This window comes from Carlito syrichta, unplaced genomic scaffold (assembly GCF_000164805.1).
Source record: "Carlito syrichta isolate Samal-C Ts95f unplaced genomic scaffold, Tarsius_syrichta-2.0.1 Scaffold312843, whole genome shotgun sequence".
NCBI classification, from domain to species: Eukaryota; Metazoa; Chordata; class Mammalia; order Primates; family Tarsiidae; genus Carlito; species Carlito syrichta.
The window spans coordinates 102,927-123,580 of NW_007256939.1; the positions used below are offsets into that span (position 1 = coordinate 102,927).

General features: G+C 48.3%; 1 protein-coding gene across 1 annotated transcript in view; it reads right to left on the reverse strand.

Annotated features, from left to right (window-relative positions):
- Positions 1 to 20,654, reverse strand: part of CAPN2 (calpain 2) — a 55,797-nt gene that overhangs the window by 2,641 nt on the left and 32,502 nt on the right. Inside the window, exons 10-23 of the mRNA XM_021718586.1 lie at positions 19,067 to 19,152; positions 18,106 to 18,180; positions 16,935 to 17,095; positions 14,328 to 14,497; positions 12,585 to 12,596; positions 11,266 to 11,477; positions 8,915 to 8,951; positions 8,322 to 8,387; positions 7,067 to 7,124; positions 3,768 to 3,832; positions 2,764 to 2,832; positions 2,167 to 2,245; positions 850 to 966; positions 540 to 598 (exon numbers count right to left, since the gene is read on the reverse strand). Of these exons, the coding sequence (XP_021574261.1) occupies positions 540 to 598; positions 850 to 966; positions 2,167 to 2,245; positions 2,764 to 2,832; positions 3,768 to 3,832; positions 7,067 to 7,124; positions 8,322 to 8,387; positions 8,915 to 8,951; positions 11,266 to 11,477; positions 12,585 to 12,596; positions 14,328 to 14,497; positions 16,935 to 17,095; positions 18,106 to 18,180; positions 19,067 to 19,152 (1,266 nt within the window). The remainder of the gene's footprint in view (positions 1 to 539; positions 599 to 849; positions 967 to 2,166; positions 2,246 to 2,763; positions 2,833 to 3,767; positions 3,833 to 7,066; positions 7,125 to 8,321; positions 8,388 to 8,914; positions 8,952 to 11,265; positions 11,478 to 12,584; positions 12,597 to 14,327; positions 14,498 to 16,934; positions 17,096 to 18,105; positions 18,181 to 19,066; positions 19,153 to 20,654) is intronic.

The following is a 20,654-nucleotide window of genomic DNA, read 5'->3' on the forward strand; positions in this document are numbered from 1 at the left end:
AATCCACTCACCTCAGCCTCCCAAAGGCGCGGGATTACAAACTGAGCCACCGAGCCCGGCGGTATTTTATTTTAAATGGGGAGTAAGTAGAAAAAAGTAATTTGCTCAGAAACTTTTTAAAGTAGATCTGTTCTAAGAATGACAGATCTTCCCCAAACACAACTTGAATTTGACCCAAAGCATTTCTTTATATAAGCACCTTCTCCCATGCATATTAATCAGCAGTTCATTTTTCCAAGTGCCATCCTGTAGCCACCCTCTTCTTTGGTTAACCTTGCGCCACACTCAAGTCAAAACTCCTAGGAAGAGGGAGCCAGGAGCGTTTTTTAGACTTGAGAATCAATAGGTTGTTGGGAAACAACCACAAATAAAAGTGCATTGTGGGATCTTATAACCATTTACAAGCCTGTTCCTGACAGACCAAAAGATTTTAAAAGGGAAACTTTAAAAAGCAGGTCACTCAAGTAACAGCCCCTTCCGCCCACTGCTGTCCCGTAACCCCTTAGTAGGGAGGTAGTTGGCATAAGCTGCTGACTTACAGAGATAAGGTCGAGCTCTATCGTTCCAGTATCCTCGGGATCTAGCTGCTTAAATATCTCTGTAGGAGAAAAAGAGGATGTCACAAATGAGTGAGCTGAAACAGAGACCACATTATCCTCTTCCCAAATGGCAGCCAATTTCATTGAATGTCACACGCTATTTCTTTCTCCCTTCCCTCAAGTTAGTGAGGAGGGCATTTTATTCTCAGTTCCTGGCCAGACATGTTCAGGTGATTTTGCCTGGGATGAAAGACAGGCTGCTTTAATGCTCAGAAAACTGATATGGATCTTTCCCCAAATATCCACTTACTGAATAGCGTTTCCAGTCGAACCAAACACCGAACAAAATTATCAAAATCGATGATGAGCTGGTCATCTGCAAACCGAGCCACGATGACTTGGTGGAGTTCACAGGGTAGCTTGAACCCTGAAGTTAAATGAACAAGCAAACTGATGGCCAAGTATTAGATAGACTGTACCTTTTAGCTCTGTTCACAGATTATAGAACTAATGTGGTGACTTAAATTGCAACTATAATGGCTTTTGTCTGTTGGCCATGCTACTATGAGACTGGTTTAGTTTTGCAAAGCCAGTATCTTCCACTGTTGCTTTTGTTTCCAAATTGTCCACCTTTACCCTGCCTATTTCCTTGTTGACTAACACATAAGATTTTTCCTGCCTGCTCCTATAACCAGGCTTGCTTTGTTTAGCTCTGAATCATCTTGGAGCCCACATTCTTCCTGGATATACGTGGCAGAAACTGTTAGTAGTAAACTAATATTAATTCTCTGCACAGTAAAGTAATTTTTAATAGGCTCATGGTGGCCCAGCATCAAGGCCTTGTTTCTCAGCTTCCTTTGCAGGCATCTGAGGCCTGTGACCAAGGTCTGGCCAGAAGGATGTGTGAGCAAAAGTGACCTGTGTGCTCTTCTGTCAACCTGTTGGTGGCATGTGTGTGTGGTGGCAAGCTGTCCTAGGCCCCCTGGGTGAGGGCAACCCTCTAAGGGCTGGCGAGGCAACAAGATAGAGGAATCTGCAGCCCTGACAGTAGGAGGCACTGTCTCAGCCTTGGGCTGCTGAGCTGGGACTGCTATGAGAGAAGAATGTCCCTTGTGTAAGCCACTGCTGTTTGGGGTCTCTGCTACAGCACTATATCCCAGCTACTAGGATGAACAACCTTATGTTGTCATATTTGTTCTCAAAGCATACCAGTCTCCCACTCTGTGGGCTTTCCATGCACTTGTTTCCTTTATATTGGTATATAATTCTGCTAGGAACTTCCTAAGGGTTGAGCTGAGCCCTTGCATTTCTGCCTAACCAGCCCTACATCAGAAAGGAGGGGCTTGGAGCAGGTCTGCTGAGAACTGGCTCTGCCTGCCTGTCCTGCCAGGCTGCTCCGAAGGGAACCTGGATTCAAGAAGGCACAGAGGGCAGAGCCTCCTGGACTGCATTTAATCTTACCGATTAGTCCTTGAAAGGGGAATAAAAAGGAGGTGTTTGTATTAAACCAGCACCTATTTTATTTTACAGCTTCACTCAACTTTGTATTCTATGCTGTAGAATAAGTGCTCACATATTCTACAGATAGATCACACACAGGAAAGAAAATACGGTTATGAAGGATTACCTGCTTCTTCTAATGCTTTCCGCATTTCATAGGAATTCATGGTACCAGACCTGTCAACGTCGATTTCCCGGTAAATTTTCTGGAACATGCAAAGTAGGTATAAAAACCATACCCAAAGCAAAACAGATGGCAGGTTACCTCTGTGGCATGTGCTGGGGTGTGGAGCAGTGAAATTTCCCAGCTCCCTACCTTCATTTTGGCCTTGGAAGAATCGCCCGTGTTTCTGCCTTGAGTAGCTACTGGTATTTTGCCTCTCTCTTTGAGCTGGTTTGTAAATATGCCCATCAGATCAGCTAGCCAGCTACCCTGGGCCCATGTAACCCTTGATGGCTTTATGTGACCCCGATAATCAGGGGAAGGCAGGGAACAGGCCACTTAACTTGCAAAGTCCTTTTTTTTGTTGTTGTTGTTGTTGGTTGGTTTGCATTTGCCCAGTCTTCTCTTTACTCATTCTGAGCTCTATTATGGTTAAAATCCCAATCCTTCCGGAATGTTCCTCTACCCTGCTGAGGAGTTGCTGCATCTTGAAGTCTATGTGCAGAATGTTCCTGACACAGACCCATGTGTCCCTCCCACTGGGCTCTCCAGCGTTCTGACCTGGTATTTCTGAATCTTTGTCCAGAGAATGTAGAACTCCTTCAGCCCCAGCTTGCCACTCCCATCCGACTGCCTTCAGTCAAGGAAAACCCATGAGTGGGGTTCTCTTGGGCACGGCGACCCTGGCTTGTGCTCTCATGACAAGGAGGGGCCTACAGAGGGACACTTTCCTGCTTTCCCACTGGCCAAACCTCCATTGCAAGGGTCGGGAACGGTAAGATAGAGACCTGCTGTCTCTTCGCTGACTCTGGTTGCTGTTTAGATCTGGGGGTCCCCAGATTCAGCTAAAAATGAGCCATTGGACGATGATATACAGAGGGCTTCACACTTCTAAAAGCGTGCTGTCTTCTGGAGTGTTTGGAGTATTTCTAAGAGGCCTTTTGCAAAAGGGAGCAAAAAAGGTGCACCCACCCTGTGAGTCTACTAGATAAAACCTCACAGAAGCTTAGACTGTCCCTTTCTACCACTTCTCATTAAGCATCAGAAACAAGGGGGAACAGAGATGCCTAGTTTGCCTTGGGGACAGGTGGGTGGCTTGGGATGGAGCTAGAGCAAAGGGAAGGAGAATGCCTGTGGCAGTGGGCACTTATCTACAAATCAAGGAGAAAATTGACCAAAGAAAACAGATTCACATCAGAAATACTGTGCCTTAGGGAATATCTTCCTAAGGGAAGTAATGGAAACACTGTCAGTCAGCAAACAAATTCAAGCTGCCTTGGGCAGAGAATGGTGGGCATATTGTCAGGAATTTCCTGCACCAGTCCAGGAACCAGCTGGCAGACCTGCATTCTGAGTCTATTCGAATAGAGGTCGGGGATGTGGCGTTTTGCTTTCCCTTCTCTCGGGACTTTCATCCCTAGTAAGGGAGGTCAGCGTGGCCGACAGTCTCACAGCTCAGCAAATCAGGCACAATTCAAATGGGGGAGAATGTACTTGAATCTTTCCAGAGTGAGATTTCGACTCCCCACTCCAGTCTCTGTTCCTTGGAGCACATTAAAGGATACATCCAGCATGTCAACCATGATTTTGCAGGTCTCAATGCTGAAGCCATCTGACTTGATGTCTTGGCCTAAAAGACAAAATAAGTGTCTGAAGAAAATCTTCTTATCACCGAGCAGCCCTGTCCAACAGAACTTTCTACAGTGATTAGCCAGGCATGGTGGTGTGTGCCTGTAGTCCCAGCTATTTGGGAGACTGAGGCTGGAGGATCACTTGAGCCCAGGAGTTTGAGGCTGCAGGGAGCTATGATCACAGAACTGTATTCCAGCCTGGGCAAGAGAGTGAGACCCTGTCTCAAAAAAGAAAAAGAAAACTTTCTACAATGATGGAAATATTCTTAACTCTCCAAATACAGCAGCCATTTAATAGGCACATGTCATCAAGGAGAAAATTGACCAAAGAAAACAGATTCACATCAGAAATACTGTGCCTTAGGGAATATCTTCCTAAGGGAAGTAATGGAAACACTGTCAGTCAGGAAACAAATTCAAGCTGCCTCGGGCAGAGAATGGTGGACGTATTGTCAGGAATTTCCCGTGCCAGCCCAGGAAGCAGCTGGCAGACCTGCATTCTGAGTCTATTGGAATAGAGGTCGGGGATGTGGCATTTTGCTTTCCCTCCTCTGGGGACTCTCGTCTCTAGTAAGAGAGGTCAGTGTGGCTGACAGTCCCACAACTCAGCAAATCAGGCACAATTCAAATGGGGGAGAATGTGTTGCCACAGGGCAGAGGATGTGTTTACATTTGCCTGACTTCTCTGTATATTTGCCATGGGCAAATGGGTTTAAAAAGTGCTTTTTAAATAGATAAATAATGATAAATGGCTGGGCCTTTACATGCTCATGGGGTATAAAGTCACCTGTGGTTGTTGGACAGGGAAAGAAAACAGAGCAGGTGTGTTCATTGAAGGCTGCGACTTGTGAGAGGAAGAGGTTTACTTGAACTGTCCATCTATAGACATTCATGGAGTGTCTGAGCCCTCAGCTGATCGAGAAGCCTGAGGACCTAGAATCTATCCATAAACTACTGTGTACTGTGAGGTGTGTCCTATTTGGGTGGTGGCCGGCAGGTGGGATGAGACCCGTGTCACAAATGTGAGCCTGGCTCCCCATGGACTTCGTGAGGAGCCAGACATTTTGTCATGTCCTGGTAAACCCATCTCAAAGCTGCCACTCTGGGCACCAGCCCCCTCTTAGGGATGGGCAAGAGGCTAAACCTGGAGTCTGCATGTGGGGCCCCTGGGCAGAGGGCTGGAGTCCCCAACAGCAGCCAGGGGCGGGGACTGAGCTCAGAGGCACGTGTGAAGCAAATGCTGCTCCCCCAGCAAGGAGCAGGCAGAATCCAAGCATGGCCCGATTCTTCCCCACCTCCTACCCCCACCCTCCATCTGTGCAGAAACAATGAGGCTTCAGTCTCCTCAGGCTCATGAAGACTGCCCATCTGAAGGGCTCTGTGACCTCACTTGTGCCTGGTGGCCTCAAGGGTAAACACAATCTTCTTGTCTTCCCTGAAAATTAGAAGAGGGAGGGTGCAGATGGGGGCCAGCCCCAGGGAGGCCTTGCACTGGACTGGCTGTGTCCTGGTTGAGAGCCTTGTGAATCTCAGCTCTAATACAGCCATCTGTTCAGTGGCCACAGGACAGTGACCAGCTATTTGTGGTTTCTGTGAGGCTCATGGTGTTTACATATACTGAAATGGAAGACCCAGCTGGCCTGGCCTCTTCTTTGGCTCTGAAGGAGGATTTACTTTTATTTCATACCGTTAGGCTATCTTGTCTGCTGTCAGAGCGAATGACGTCCCTTGAAGTCCAGGAGACTTCTCGAGATAATCCCCTGCTGACGTGCCCCATGTGACCACATATGCGTGTGTTTCTGATGCAGATAACTTTTTTAAAAATATGGAACACTTCATGAATTTGCATGTCATTCTTGCGCAGGGACCATACTAATCTTCTCTGTATCGTTCTAGTTTGAGTATGTGTGTTGCCAAAGCAAGCACAATTTATAACTTTTGACGTATAAGACTGTTTACTGCATTGCTGATTGCTATCATATCCAAAGCGGCATGATTCATTTGATAATTTGAGGGGAAAAAAACCTTGTGTGTGTGGTATTTCCCCCTCCTCCCCAGTGGTGCTCAATAGTAGAGGGTTGGACAATCAATCCGATGGTATGTTTTACTTAAGATTTAGTTACAAGAATAAAAGGTTTGTGAAAATCATGGCTCTGGCTCACACTTGAGTCTCTATCCAGCTCTATTCACTCTTTCTGCAAGCCCTGCAGCTTAGGCTGAGAGCAGCCACTTCTGGAGCTATGAAGTCACTTGCTTGGTCTGTGGGTTCAAATGAAGTGACATTTCTCCCAGGAAAGAACTGGTCAGATGAGGCTTATTGAAACACACAGGGCTCGGTGGCTCAGCCTGTAATCCCACGCTTTGGGAGGCTGAGGTGAGTGGATTGCCTGAGCCTGCGGGTTTGAGACCCGCCTGGGCAACTTGGTGAGACCTCATCTCTACAATAAATCAAAAAATTAGCCGGGCGTGGTAGCGCGCGCCTATAGTTCCAGCTGTTGAGGTGGAAGGATCGCCGGAGCCCAGCAGGTCGAGGCTGTGGTGGCCGGGAGCGGCCACCGCACTCCAGTCTGGGCGACAGAGTAAGACTCCAACTCAAAAAAAAAAAAAAAAAAAAAGAAACACACAGTAGGCAGTGAGACTTTGTAGTCCCTTTCCTTTAGTTTGAACATTACATGGTCCATTTATTTTTTCCATTCTAGCTAATCAATGTAATGTGGCCACTCTATTACTGATTCTCCACTAGACATAGCCAGGGAATTCAGGATGGCTTTCTGACTCCCGTGATTTGGGCCGACTCAGTTTTTCCTTACCAATCAGGCATCCTAACAGCTGACATTTATGGAGTGCAGGTTTTTTAGGGTAGGCAGTTTCTACTATTAACTCATTTAAGATGTTCAACCACTCTTATGAAGTAAGTAGTAATATGCCTGTTTCGCAGATATGGACATGAGTTGGAGAGGCTATAACTTGGTTTGGATCACAAAGCTAGTAAGTAGTGGAAATCTGCACTTGATCTTTGATCTCTGGACCCTGGAAACCTTTCTTTCTTATCACATCACACAGAATCCTCCTTCGTTCACTTCTTAGGGGTGGGGGTGGTGGCAGTATTTACACAGGAGTGGGGAGCGATGGTTTGGCCACAGCAGCAGTACGTGGAAGGGGAAGCATTTCCATGTTCCTTTCCTCCCACAGGAAAGAGCAGGATGAGGGGTATACAAAGAGGGGACACTCACGCTTTGCCAGAACTCTTCTCAGGATGGTCTGCAACTCAAAGGCAGAAATCTCTGCATCCTGTGGACATGCAAGCAGAGCACTGTGATTGGTTTCCTGTGGGAGCTGGATGAGGCAGGGAGGTCTGGGGTGGGGTCAGTGAACGTGCTTTTCTAACAAGCCCCCAGGAGATGCTGGCGCTAGTTGTCCCCAGACCACACTTTGATTCTCAGTGCCCCAGCCTGGGCTTTAGGTTCACCGTCTTATTGCTTGGACGCTCTAGGTGGACTTCATTCACCATTTCTTGGCTTGAGAGAATAAGAACTACTTCACTCTACCCATGCTTGTGGTCATTCTTGACTTAGTCTTCATATACCATTTCTCCTAGCCAACATGCTCCTTTATCCTTGAAAACTCAGATCTCAGGTTTCTTGTAAAACTGGTTAAGCCAGCTGTTTCCAAGAACTAGCCCAGCCCTCTTTAAGGCCCAGGACACAGGGCTCCTCAGGCTGGCTCAGGTGCCTCTAGTCACCTACAAATACTTATGCAGCTGAGGGCCAAGTCCATTTAAAACCAAAATTGTAGGTATTTTTGCCTTTTAGGGGTGTGAAAGTGTGTGACTTAATCAGTGGGGGAAGAAGACTCTAATATCCCCTTCCCTTGGGAATCTGGGAGTGACGAGGGAGAGACAGGTGAGGTGAGGAGCACTTTGATGAGCTTTTGGCTAAAGGAAGGGAGGCCCAGATAACTGACAGATACCAAGGAACAAGAAATTTCTCCACATGGAGAAGAAAGACTTTTTATTTTTGAAATTGTTGGGAAGAAAGAGGGTTGAACACCTTTGTCATGGGCTGAAGGATTTTTTTTTTTAAGAACCGGGAAGTCTCTGTTGTAAGCTGCCTGTCCTTGAGATTTGAGACCCTTCCAGCTTCCCAAATATTTTTGTGGAAGTCAAGGACAAGGGCCGAGTTTCAAATGCTTCAACTGGTGTGAAAGAGAAAATAAAACAGCCACATGGTGAGCCCAGGAATTCTAAGGGAGGAGGAAGAGAGAGCCAGAGCTGGCCAGAAAAACGGAGGCCTCTGGCAGCATGCACAGGTCTTGGGGAGGATGTGGGTGAGAGGCTAGAGCTGAAATCCCCATTACGTTTGCAACGCCTCTTCCCTTTCTGTTCAGTTTCTTTCCTCTCCACTTTAAACTAACGTCTCCTTGAGGTCAGGAACTGCCTTTTCCTTTGTATCAGCCAGAGGGCATAACATAGTTTTGGGGAACACCTACCTCCCCTGCCAACTGGGTGAACAGCCTCCTGAATCCATCATCGATGTCATCCTCGCTGATGTCAATCTGGAAGGTGAAGCCGGGAAATTAGGATGTAAGGAAAGGTAGCAGGCACCTGCCCTCCCTTCCATGACGGCCTTTGTGTCCCTGCAGAGCTTCTTTCTCTACCTCTCACTTGGGCCTGAATTCTGAAGTTATTAGGATTGAGATAAAATACCGTGTGAAGAATTAAAATGCACAAGTTATGTGAGGAGTTATAGTCTAGTTTCCCACATAAGTATCTTTTCTAGCATTCAGCCAGAATGGCCTTTTATGATCTATTCTAATAGGGAAGAATAAAGGCTAGCTGGAATGTTCTGGATGGATTTTGACAGTGACTAGTGAACATAGCCCAGTGGGCAAGGGACTGGCCTTGGCCCCTGTACAGCTGGTGCAGGAAGCAGACTCTTGGATCCCTATGCAGAGCTGCGTCCTTTGTTTCAGGCTGTGTTCGTGAAGTCCAAGGGGCCTCCTAAACTCTTGGAATTACTTTACTCCTCTGTTGTCTGGGTTGTCTAGGACAGAATGGGTGGAATTCAAAGAGTGACAAGTACCTCTTCAAGGTTGGCCTCAATTTCATCATCGACAGCTCTGGAAATAGAAGGAAATTATGTGTTACTGAAAGACAGGTGAGGCTAAATGGAAGTGTTGCAGAAATCCCAGCTAAAGCAGAAATGCAGCGCTGAATCCAGTAATGGGTGGGTAGGGCAGGTTTTTTTGCATCCCAAGTTTCCGCGATACACATTCCCCAAATAGCAAAAATAAAAGCAGAAATGGGCCAGGCATGTTGGTTCATGCCTGTAATCCCAGCACTTTGGGCGGCTGAGGCAGGAGGATTGTTTGAGCCCAGGAGTTTGAGACCAGCCTGGGCAATGTAGTAGGATATCATCTCTACAAAAAAAAAAAATTAGCTGGTGTGTTGGTACGTGCCTGTAGTCACAGCTACTAGGGAGGCTGAGCCAGAAGGACCTCTTGAGCCCAAGAGGTCGAAGCTGTGGTAAACCGTGATGGTGACACTGTATTCCAGCCTAGGCAGCGGTGAAACACTAACTAAAAAAATATATATATTCAAAAGGCAGAAATGATCTGAGGGAAGTGTCATGACTAAAACAACTTGGGCAGTTGGAGAGTTTTGTTAGCTAGTTTTTGGTCTTTATCAAATAGCACAATCTTCCCATGTAGTGTGCTGCTGGTACTCCAGACACCTCACTCAGTCTCAGGTCTTAAGGAACAGCGTTTAAGTTCCATTTGAAACACCCTTTGCAATCGTAAGACTTTCACCCTGAGGATCCTGCAGTGTAAACCATCTGCTACTTATTCTGCTCCAGATGGAGAGGTGGGCAGTGCGGAGGTCTGTGTATAGTTCCAACAAAGCTCAGGCAGTGGTGAGGTATCCTGTGTAGGGCCAGGCCCTTCTGCTCCACAGTAAGGGTAAGTGAGCTTAGGAAGGTCTTCCTTAGGCCCCTGTGATCTTAAGCTAGGCTACTAACAGTCCTATCTGCAGGGCCAATGCCTCATAGAAGAATGCACAAGGGGACTTCTTCCAGTGATGTTGATCACTGGAACCTGGAACAGAAGGATTACTATCCTGGGACAAAAAAGTCAGACACCTCTGAGGGGTGGGGTGTCCTGTCGGGAAAGGGGGCTCACCCTGGAGAGAGTTGAGGGAACTTGGGACACCTTGAGATAGCAGTTTGTGGCTGATAGGGAGGGAGAGTGCTAGATTTGACAAAGGTCAGTGGCATTCTGATGTTGCCAGGTTATGTTCCTGTTTCTTTTTTTAGGACTAAGCTGCACACACTAGGTTTCCTCTGAGGGTCCTAAGAGCGGAAAGGAAAGGCCTCTTCCCCGTGGTAAGTTTTAGCAAAAAGAGAGTCTGTCAGTAGCATTATTGGTTTGTAGCTGCCCGGCATTGTTTTCTCTCCCTTCCCCATGGGAAATTCTCTCTGTTGAAATCCTCTCTCTGTCACATATTGTCTTGGGGCAAGGGCAATTCCCTGCCTCTACCTCCCATGGCCTCTTCCTCTATGGGATCCAGCAGACTAGGTGGCTGACCTGAACCAGGCCCTCATACACACTCTGTGATCTCTGGACCTGAGCACATGGGTCAAGGGCAGAGGGGTCACCCCAAACCCTGGTCCTCCAGCACAACCTTGGGTCCTGCTCTTCCCAGCCTGTCCTCCAGCCTCCCCTCAGCCCTGGAGTCTCCGATGATCTTTTAATGAATTTCTTTTTGCTTAAATTGCCCAAGGTTGATTCTGACTTCACCAGTCAAGGGCCTGACCAAATATACATACTTGAGGCAGCAGCCGAAGTGGCAGAAGCCATTGTGAATTGAGGCTACCTGGACCGTGGCAGGAAATGGTGATGTCAGCTAAAAGGGGTTCCCAGACGGCTAGAATCCAATGAGGAAGAGGGGAGGGACCTGGGGACCTGATGACCATTACAGGGAGAGGTTGTAGAGACAGGGACCGTGGAGATTGTCACTTACACCCTTGGTGGCTCTCCTAGGCTGGTGGCCTAGAAAGCAAGGATGACACCAGCACTGCCCAACTTTCTCCAAATGATGGGATGGGTTCATAGATAGTTTAACATAGGTCATTAAAGGAAAGAGAAAGATTGATAGTTCAGAGACACCACTGTGAAACTGGTTTCTGCAATTCACTCTACCACCACCCGCTTTCTGCCAAAAATACCTGAGGGCCTTTCTTTTTTGTTTAGCTGAATATAACATGAAACATTCTTCAATACCATCAAGTCGCCACACTAACCCTTCAAGGCAAGCAGGTGTTATGGACAAAGAAACTGACCTTCAGAGACTAAAGAGCTCTCTAGAGGCCAAGAGCTGACCGGGAGCCAGGAGGGCAGGTCGGGGTGGAGAGAAAGAAGTGACTAAATAACCTACTGGTAGTCAGCTTTCTTTTCGGAGAAGACCCGGACGCAAAAGTCCCCATCCTTGTTGGGCTCAAAGGTAGAAGGCACCAGGATGTACTCCCCGGGAGGCAGCTTGAAGCGGTTGAGCACTTCCCGGAGGTTGATGAAGGTATCAGACCGCTCCCTCGCCCGGGTCGTCAGGAAGAACTTCTTGCTGAGGTGGATGTTGGTCTGTCCCGTTAACTGAGGAACACATAGAGGAATACGCGGGAGTAGAGGAGCAGGGAGGCTCCAAGTAGATTTTCATTTTCACTCATTGAGATAAAAGAATGACAGTGACAATGTCTGAGTCATTTTAGATACAAAGAAAACTGTCTACCAAACTCCACAAATGCCCACCGAGAAACTCAGCACTGGGGCGTTTCGTATCCACTCAGCTCTGCTTGCAGAGCTGTGCCATCTTTCCACAAGGAATTCCTCAGCTTTCGTCTAAGTGACTCTTGGAGGGCTTTGAGGCCACCTGGCAGGAATCCCTTTTGGCTCTAGGTGGTGTGTGACACGCTAATAAAAACAAAGACAGGACTGGGGCAGAGAAGGGAGCCCAGCTTCTAAACTTAAGTGCAGCTTGGTGGGCCAAGGCTGGGGCCAGAACTCATAACCAAGAAAGCCCAGCAAGCTGCCGACTGCCCTGCCTTGCTATGAAAGAAATGTACTGCGGATGGGTCAGGGTGCCCTGTGTGTCTACACTAATAACTGTGACCTCTGAAGTCACACAACCACTGCCCAACCCAGCTGATTTGGTGAATGCTAATTGTGGGCCCAAGCACTCTCACATAATCAAACTCATCCCACAGTGGTCCAGTCAGGTGGATGGTTGGCCAGCTTTACTGAAAAACAAACTGAAGTCCAGAGAGGATATGGCACTTATCCAAGGCCACACAGCCTGGGATTACGGTCCTGGGCTTTCTCTGTGCCCCACGTTGTCTTACAGTACAATCTGCAGGGCTCATCTTTTCTCCGATTCAGGCTTGTTCTAAGAGGGCACAGGGCTCTGTGAAGAGTCTCCTGTCATCTAGGACCGTGGGTGGTCTGCCCGGAACCAAACCCTGCACAGGCTCTGCAGGGTCACAGGGAGAAAGCAACCCCCAGGGACGTCCTGGGATGTCTTTTCCTGAGCTTAGATCAGTGGGATCTAGAATCTGAGCAATGTCAGCAGCCCTGGAGGGGGCGGGCCTAGCCACCAGCCCCTGTCCATTCTTCACGACACTCCCTGAGCTCCAGCAGTAAAAGCCTCTCATGTGTTGACAGACCTGGGCCCCAGGGGCAGGGACCAATGCGTGCCAGACGTACCTCTTCTGGAACCTGCAAAATAAAGGAGACACAATTCAGATTCTGGGATAGCAGAGTACAAAAATGCCATCACTCTGATCTCTTTTGCCACCTCCTTTTCTCTGTCGTATTAACAATATCAGCTAAGTCGATAGAGCAGTGGCTTTCCAAGGAACTCAAAGCATCTCCACACTGAAAAAACCCTCTTATGACATGGCAATCACGTGGATGAGCCTTTGCCAACATTCCCAATCCACAGAGCATAAAACCCAGCATGGAGATGTGAAGTGATTTGTCTAAGATCACCGGCTGCAGCAAAGCCCATACCCACCTCCCATCCGGGGAGAGGGCTGGGGGTCCACCTGGGGCTGGAAGCCAGCAGTTGCTGGCCTCTATCAGCCACATCAAATCTGAGCAGGTCACTTCCCCTTCCCTAGCCTCAGTTTCCTTATCTCGAAAGTTAAGACCAAATGATCACAGTCCTTCTCAATTCTGAAAGCTCATGACTGGGTTTCTAAGTCTCTGAAGGCCTTTCAGTGAATTTCTTTTTGCTTAAATTGCCAAAGGTTGATTATGCCTTTGCCAATCAAGTGCCCATGAGGTGGTAGCAGGGAAGCTGCATATCACCATTCAGTTTGTGTTTTTTCTGGAGCTATTTTGTCTCAGACCTGAAGTCCTTAGCTCCTTATTCAGAGACTAAAGGGTTTGGGCTTATGAGCATTTTCACCACTGATGGCGTTTGCTCCATTTCTCAGATGGCTGAACAAGCATAAATGTCCCATGGGTGGTGGCTACGTTGCCAGTGATGAGTGACCACAGTGAGCATCTCCCCTCACACCTCACTTGGGTTCTCCCAGGGGCATGCTTGGAAATTGGCTCTCAAGGGAGGATGGAAGCCCTGATTTGTAGTATTTGCCATCTTCCAGGCTTGTTCTAAATGCTCCCATGGCCATTTTCAGGCTGCCAATGTGACCACACTGAACACAGGGCTAAGGGAAGAGATGGGTATTCACGTTGGGCGCCAGGAGGAGCCGGCCTGGCACATCAACCCAAAATGCAGCCCCATGGCAGCTCAGCCCTCAGTCTTCCCTGCTCCTCTCTTCACCCACTGCTAACCCTGGGCTGTGAAAAGCTCTTTCCTGTGCTGCAGGGAGGGGTGAGGAAGGTCCGGGGCCCTGGCCCCAGCAGCCTCAAGGAGGAGAGGAGGCCACACGGCTATCCTCCAGCTGTGGCTGAGCAAGGCTTTTCTTTAACTTGGTCCAGAATGAGACACATGGCAGCAGGAGTGTCTGTGTGGGGATCTGGGCTCCAGCCAGCAGGGCCCTGGAAGAGCATAGCAACTGGTCATTCCCCTGTCTCCAAGCTCTCTGCTATTCAGGCCAATGCCTTTGCCGAGCTCTGACCAGCAGGATGCACAGACTCGGTCCTGCCTCCACAGTATTTCCCAGTGTAGTCCAGTATGTTCTGTTCTTTGGAGATTGGCGGGGCACCCAGAATGCCAGGCCTGGGGGACATAAGAAGGGACACAGTAGCCATTTGAGGGTGGGGGCCCAGTGAAGGGCTTGGAAGCCCCTGTGACCCAGATCCGCTACAGGGGCCTCGCTGTATGGACTACACCTAAGCCTGACCAGGCCTGTGGCTTTGCTTCTCCTTGGCCAAGCTCCCTGTCCAGGGTCCCAGTCCCTGTTCTGCCTCTGGAGTCAGTCTTCCATGCAGGGGCTGAGACAAGCAAAGGAGGGAAGGAGGGCGGGAGCTGTGTCCCACCTCGTAGATGCCAAAGCCAATGGTGTGCATGTCCTCGCCCATCTTCCTCTGCCGCCGCCGGTGCTTCTGAATGAGCCCCACCAGGAAGGTGCAGCCACTCTCCCCATCCTCCTGGTCCTCGTCCTCCTCCTCCAGCTTGATCAGGTACTGAGGGTTCATCCAGAAAGTGTCTGCAGCCAGAGAAGAACAGAGAAGGCCAGCCCTGAGCAGGTGTGCATGGGGGTGGGGAGAGCTCAGGGGGGCCCTGGTCTTGGGGCTGGAGGCTGCTGGGAGAGAGAAGAAGATGAGGGGAGATGATGGGAGACGGTGGGAGATGGTGGGAAATGGCAGGATATGGTGGGAGATGGCAGGAGACGATGGGAGATAGTGGGAGGTGATGGGAGAAGGTGGGAGACTGGGAAATGGCAGATGGGGGGAGATGATGGGAAGTGGTAGGAGATGGCAGGAGATGGCGGGAGATGGTGGGAGATGGCGGGAGATGGTGAGAGATGGTAGGAAATGGCAGAGGATGATGGGAGATGCTGGGAGCCACTGGGAGATGGTGAGAGATGGCAGAAGCAGGGGAACCAGGGTCAGGTAGGGCCTGCAGGGTGGGGATGGTTGATGGTTGGCAGTGGCGAGACAAGGGCCTGCACTTATCTGAATCTCACAGCAACCTAAATTAGAAACTTTCCTTTGCAGTTCTCTCTCTGGCCCTCAGGCTGGCTTGTCTTGTCTTGGAGACTGTTTTGTCACCTCGGAGGCCAGGGTGGTTAGAGCTGTGGCTTGCCCTCATGGCCACCTTCCCCTCCCTGGACACTAATGGGGGGATGTCAGAAATGGGGCTTGGCTGGCCTGTCTGTGGGGACTCGGGTGCCTTCTCCAAATATACTAGCCAGCCATTACCCCCTCAGTGAGTCCAGAGTGAGTCCCCTGGCCCACTCCCTGGTGTCTCTGCCCTCTTCACTCCCCAAACCCATTTATAGGAAGGATCAGAGAGTCACTCATTTTTAAGGGTGATTATGCTAGTCGTCTTTCCATGCCTGATGGGATAAAACTCTAGTTGCATAACTAAAGGCATCATCTTGTGTAGGGGTTGGCAGCTATGATCCTGCCACCTGATTTTGTAAATAAAGTGTCATTAGAACATGGCCACATTCACTGTTAAGTATGGCTACCTTTGAGCTACAGCAATAGAGCTGAGTGGTTGCTGTAGAGACTGAATGACCCACAAAGCCAAAAGTTTTACTATCTGGCCCTTTAGAGAGACTTTGCCTACCCCTGCTCTAGTGGGTAGGAGAGGTATTTTTGTAGGGGGCAGATCTCTGGAACTGGCACTTGGTGGCTGCATACTGGAGGTGAAGGAATAAGAGTACCAGAGCTGTAGGTACTGGTCAGCTAGTTCCAGTGTGACTACTTGCTCTGTGGCTCTGGAATGCCACTTAGAGCCTCAGTTTCCTTATCTGTGACAAAGAGTTAACATATGGCCATGATTTGCCACCGCAGCACTTAAAGAGTGATTCTTCAGACTGCCTGGGTTCAAATCCCAGAAGCTGTGTAGCCCCCAGCAAGTCACGAAATTTCTCCAAGCCTCAGTGCCCTCATTTAAAGATGGAGGTGATAACAAAGTGCCCACCTTAGAAGTTTGTTGGGAAGATTAACTGGAATAATATACAGGTTGATACAGTGTCCCTCATCTGAGATTCTTGGGGCTAGAATTTCAAAAGATTTTTTTCAAATTTCAAAAGATTTTTTGGATTTTGGAATATTTGCAAATATATAAGATATCTTGGGGGTGGGACACAAAAAACTCATTTATGTTTCATATACAACTTATATCCATAGCCTGATGGTAATTTTATACAATATTTTACATGATTTTGTGCATGAAACAAAGCTCTAACTGTGATTTGATTGTGAACCCTCACACGAGGTCAGGTGTGAAATTTTCCCCTTGTGGAGTCATGTTGGGGCTCAGAAAATTTTGGAGCATTTCAAATTTCAGATCTTTGGATTAGGGATGCTCAAGTTATATACAAAGCACTTAGGACAGTTCCCAGTACCCTAGGTGTGCTCCAGAACTAGCAGATATCATCGTGATGAGATGTTTTTGATGGGCTGAGTCATCAAGGCAGAAAAGCCATGGGGTTCCACAAAGACTGAACCAGAGGAGAAATCCTCACTCCTGTCTGAGCAGGGCTCAGTCAACATTTGCTGGGCACACAAGAGAGTGGCGCGGGGGGAACAGGGCCTGATATGTGGAGTCTGCAGTGGGCACGGGGGGGGTGAGGTTCCCCTGCAGGCTCGGCTGCCTGGGCTTGGGGTAGATAAAGTGGCTCAAAGGTATCAAGTGGGATTGAGCACTTCTCCGTGGGCATGGTGGAAGGTCATGGTGAGCGCCAGAGTATTTAGGGCCCAGAGAAGACATTGTAGAAATAGCAAGTTGTGGGTTCTGCCTGGGTAGGGCAGGAGGAAGTGGGAATGAGAAAATAGAGAAAGAGGCTCAGAGAAAAGGAAGACAGAAGATCCCAGTGAGTAAGAGGTGCTTTCCCGGGGCTGTCAGGCTGGAATATAGCACATTGGGGTGGGCCTTGGCCTTTGGCGGCCCCTTGTGGCAGCAGCTCTTACTTGGGTAGTTCCTGCAGCCTCCTGCAGTGGAGCCCCGCCTCCAGTTCCCATCCATCTTGGTGAGTTTCCATTTCTTGTAGGTATCACTAGTGAGGGTGTCCGGGGTCAGGTTGCAGATCTCCAGGCGGGAATAGTGCCCGAGAAAGTCTCTGAAAGACATCCTGGCAAAAGCAGAGACACAGGCACCCCAGGTTATAAGAGGATACACCTTCCGCCAATGCCAGCCTAGGAGCCTGTCAAGGCCAGGCAGAGCAGCTCCTTGGGGTCGAGTGGGTGGGCACTAGGTCCAGAATGAAAAGGCCCAGATTCCTGTCCTGGCACTGCCACTTTCTAGCTGAGTGACTTTGAGCAAGCTACTTAAACCTCTCTGAAGTTCCAAATTCTCACCTGTAAAATGGGAGGGGTGAACATCAAATGGGACAATATACGGATGCTCTTTTGGTAAAATGCATATTGTGTCTACATGTAGGTGGTCCTCAGAGTAGCACAGAGACACAGGTGTGTGGGTCCATTGCTGCTCATTAAGCAACCAAGATTTTTTAAGGGACTTGGACGAGTCTCCAGTGGGGGCAAAGGGCCATCTTCCTCTTGTTGTTTCTTGGGATCTGAACATTACTCAAGGAATTTCTCTTGGCCTTTTTTGAGTTGGGGGATCTCAGTCACCTAGGCTGGAGTATAGTGGCATGATCACAGCTCACCACAGTCTCAGCCCCTTGGGTTCAGACAGTCCTTCTGCCTCAGCCTCCCAAGTAGCTGGGACTACAGGCATGTGCCACCACTCCAGGCTAGTTTTTTTTTTTTTTTTTGTAGAGATGAGGTCTAACTTTGTTGTCTAGGCTGGTCTTGAACTCCTGGGCTCAAGCAATCCTCCCACCTCAGCCTCCCAAAGTGCTGGGATTACAGGTATGAGCCACTGTGCCTAGACCTCTTGGCCTTTTTGTGAACTTGTTCAGCTTGTAAACCCCCTTGCTGAGATGGACAAATTGAAAATTTAAGAATTTTTTTTATTCAAGGTCTTATAGTGAATTTAAAACAACAACGAAACTGAGATCCTATGCCCCAGTGCCCTCAACATGATAAACTCCCTTCTGGCCGACAATCCCATTAGCAATTTTCTAGGAAAGGACATTATGGCAGGCACACCTTTCCCCACAGCCTCCACGAATCTTACCAGAATTCCCCATCTTCATGGCGTCTGGTCAGCCTCTCCCTCTCCTCTGGGTCTATGGTGTTCCAGTTTGGGCAGCTGGAAGACAAAGTAATGAGGAAGGCATTGTGGGTGACCATGACTTCTTCCCAAAGTTCCCCATCGTTGAGGAGTAAGGTTGTCCACTCTCACCTCTGAGGGCCTGGACTCCAGAAAGGGGGAAAGTAACCCATATCTGGCTAAAAGCTACACTTACATACTCTAACAGCACTTTAAAGAGTAGAGACCACTATGCAGATGCAAACAAGGGAACAAGGTGAGAGGGTGAATTGTCCTAGAAGACAGTGGCAAGGAAAAGTCAGAAAATGAACAGTTCCTCAGAGAGAGATGAAGTAGCATCAGTTGCCCAAGTTGAGATGGGCTAGCAGCTCTCGCAGGGGCAACTGAAAATCTGATGCGAAGTATGGCGTCTCATCCTCTGCCGCTGACCTGGAGGGCGGCCTTGGCAGGTGTCCCTCTGCTGAGGTTGCCACAGCAGATGGTCAAACAAGTATTCACTCCCAGAAGTTGAGAGTTCAACAGGCCTACCAGTAACCCCTGGAAATCACCAAGGAGATTCTTTCTGATTTTTTGGCATAAAGTTTACATCCTTGGAAATGATAGAAGTGCCCAGTGGGGGGGAGGGGTTGTATTTTTTCCCCCAAAGGTCCAATACAAAGGTGAATTTGAGCTAGGGGCGGTAGTGACAGGCATAAACACAGGGGCAGCTTTGGGGCTGTAGAAAGGCCCCCAGACTGCTGAAAGTAGTTAAAAGACCTTGCCACGGGACCACCTCTCCACAGGTTCCTCTCGGGTGGCCTACACTCTCGGGGTCTGATTTCCCAGTACAGTGCATAGAGCCTTCTCCACTCTCTGCTCTGCCAAGGCCTCCCAGCAGAACCCACTCTCCCGTCCCTACCAGGCCCGTGACCTGCACCCTCCTCACTTGTCATTCCACTTTCCCGTCCACTCCACTTCACCCCAGGGGTTTCGGATGCGGATCAGTTTCTGCAGGCTGCCGTTACTTTCAACCTGCAGGATTGAGGAAAGGGAGGAGGGAGAAGTGAAGTTCAACCAGGCCTGGAAGGACTCAGGCCCAAAGTCCCCTTCAGCATCAGCCATGTGGAATCAGCGGGGGGTTGATTCCATGTATGAGGGAGAACCACAAAAAGTGGAAAGAGCTTGATCTCCAGACTCCTCAATACAGCTCGGCTTTGGAAAGTGGGAATTAAATTTGGATTTGGAGGATGGGGCTCGTTAACTTTTGCCTGAGCCTGTAGCATAAACACACTAACTAGTTCTAGGGTTTGTGTGGGCACGTAATTTACCTCTGAACTTCAGCTTAACTGACTGGACCGGAATAAGCTTTTGTCACAGGAGCTCAGAGAAGCTTTACAACTTGGTGAAAGAACTCAGTGATTTATCATAAGCAAATGAAGTAAGTGAATCTGATTTAGTCCTGGGTGGAGTGCTGGAAAGGACATTTGGGCAGTTGGGAAAAAGTAAACGTGAACCATTAATTGATGTTACTGAATTAATGTTTATTTTCTTGGGAATGGCCGTAGTACTGGGGTTATGGAGAAGAGAATGTTCTTATTTGTAGGAGATAAATGCTGAAGTACTTAGGAGTGAGGTGTTGTGATGTCTGCAACTTACATTCAAATGGCTCAAAAAGTGCGCACAAAGTGGATGTGGCAAAATGTTAACAATTGTTGAATCTCGGAGAGTGTCTGGGGAGTTATTGTACTATTCTTTCAACTTTTCTGTAGACTTGAAAATTTTCAAAATAAAATTGGGGGGAGGGAGAAGGGGAGGAGTTTTTTTTTGTTTTTTTTTTAAAGTAAGATTTTAAAAAATAACAAGACAAAAACACTGGACATACAGAAGACCTGGAGGTCTAGTTTGGGTTTTGTAATTACAAGTGAACTCAGGCTGCTTGATGATATTTATAGTAACATCAACAACAAGGACAGCTACCTGCTTACCTACAATGCTCACAGTCTGAGTACTTCCCATATATTCCCTTGATTAAATCACCACAGCCTTACAATGGGTATTATTATTTCCATTTTTAGAATGAAGAAACTGGCCAGATGTGACTCACACCTGTAATCCCAGTGCTCTGTGAGGCAGAGATAGGAGGATCAGTTGAGGTCAGGAGTTTGAGACCAACCTGGGAAACATAGCAAGAACCCCATATCTACAAAAAACTTTAAAAATTATTGGGCGTGTGCTTGTGGTCCTAGCTATTTGGGCGGCTGAGGCGAGAGGAACACTTGAGCCCAGGAGAACTCAGTGAGCCATGGAGGTTGCAGCGAGCTGATTGTGCCACTGCACTCCAGCATGGGCCACAGAGTGAGAAAAAAAAAAAGTAAATAATTAACTAACTAAACAAATAAACACATAAGTAAAAACGAGGAAACTAAAGGACAAAGAGTTCAAATAACTTGTCCAGGCCACACAGCTGAAAAGTGGCAGTTAGATTTGAACATGAGTACATGTGCGTTTGTGAGACCAAATGTGAAAGCACCTTA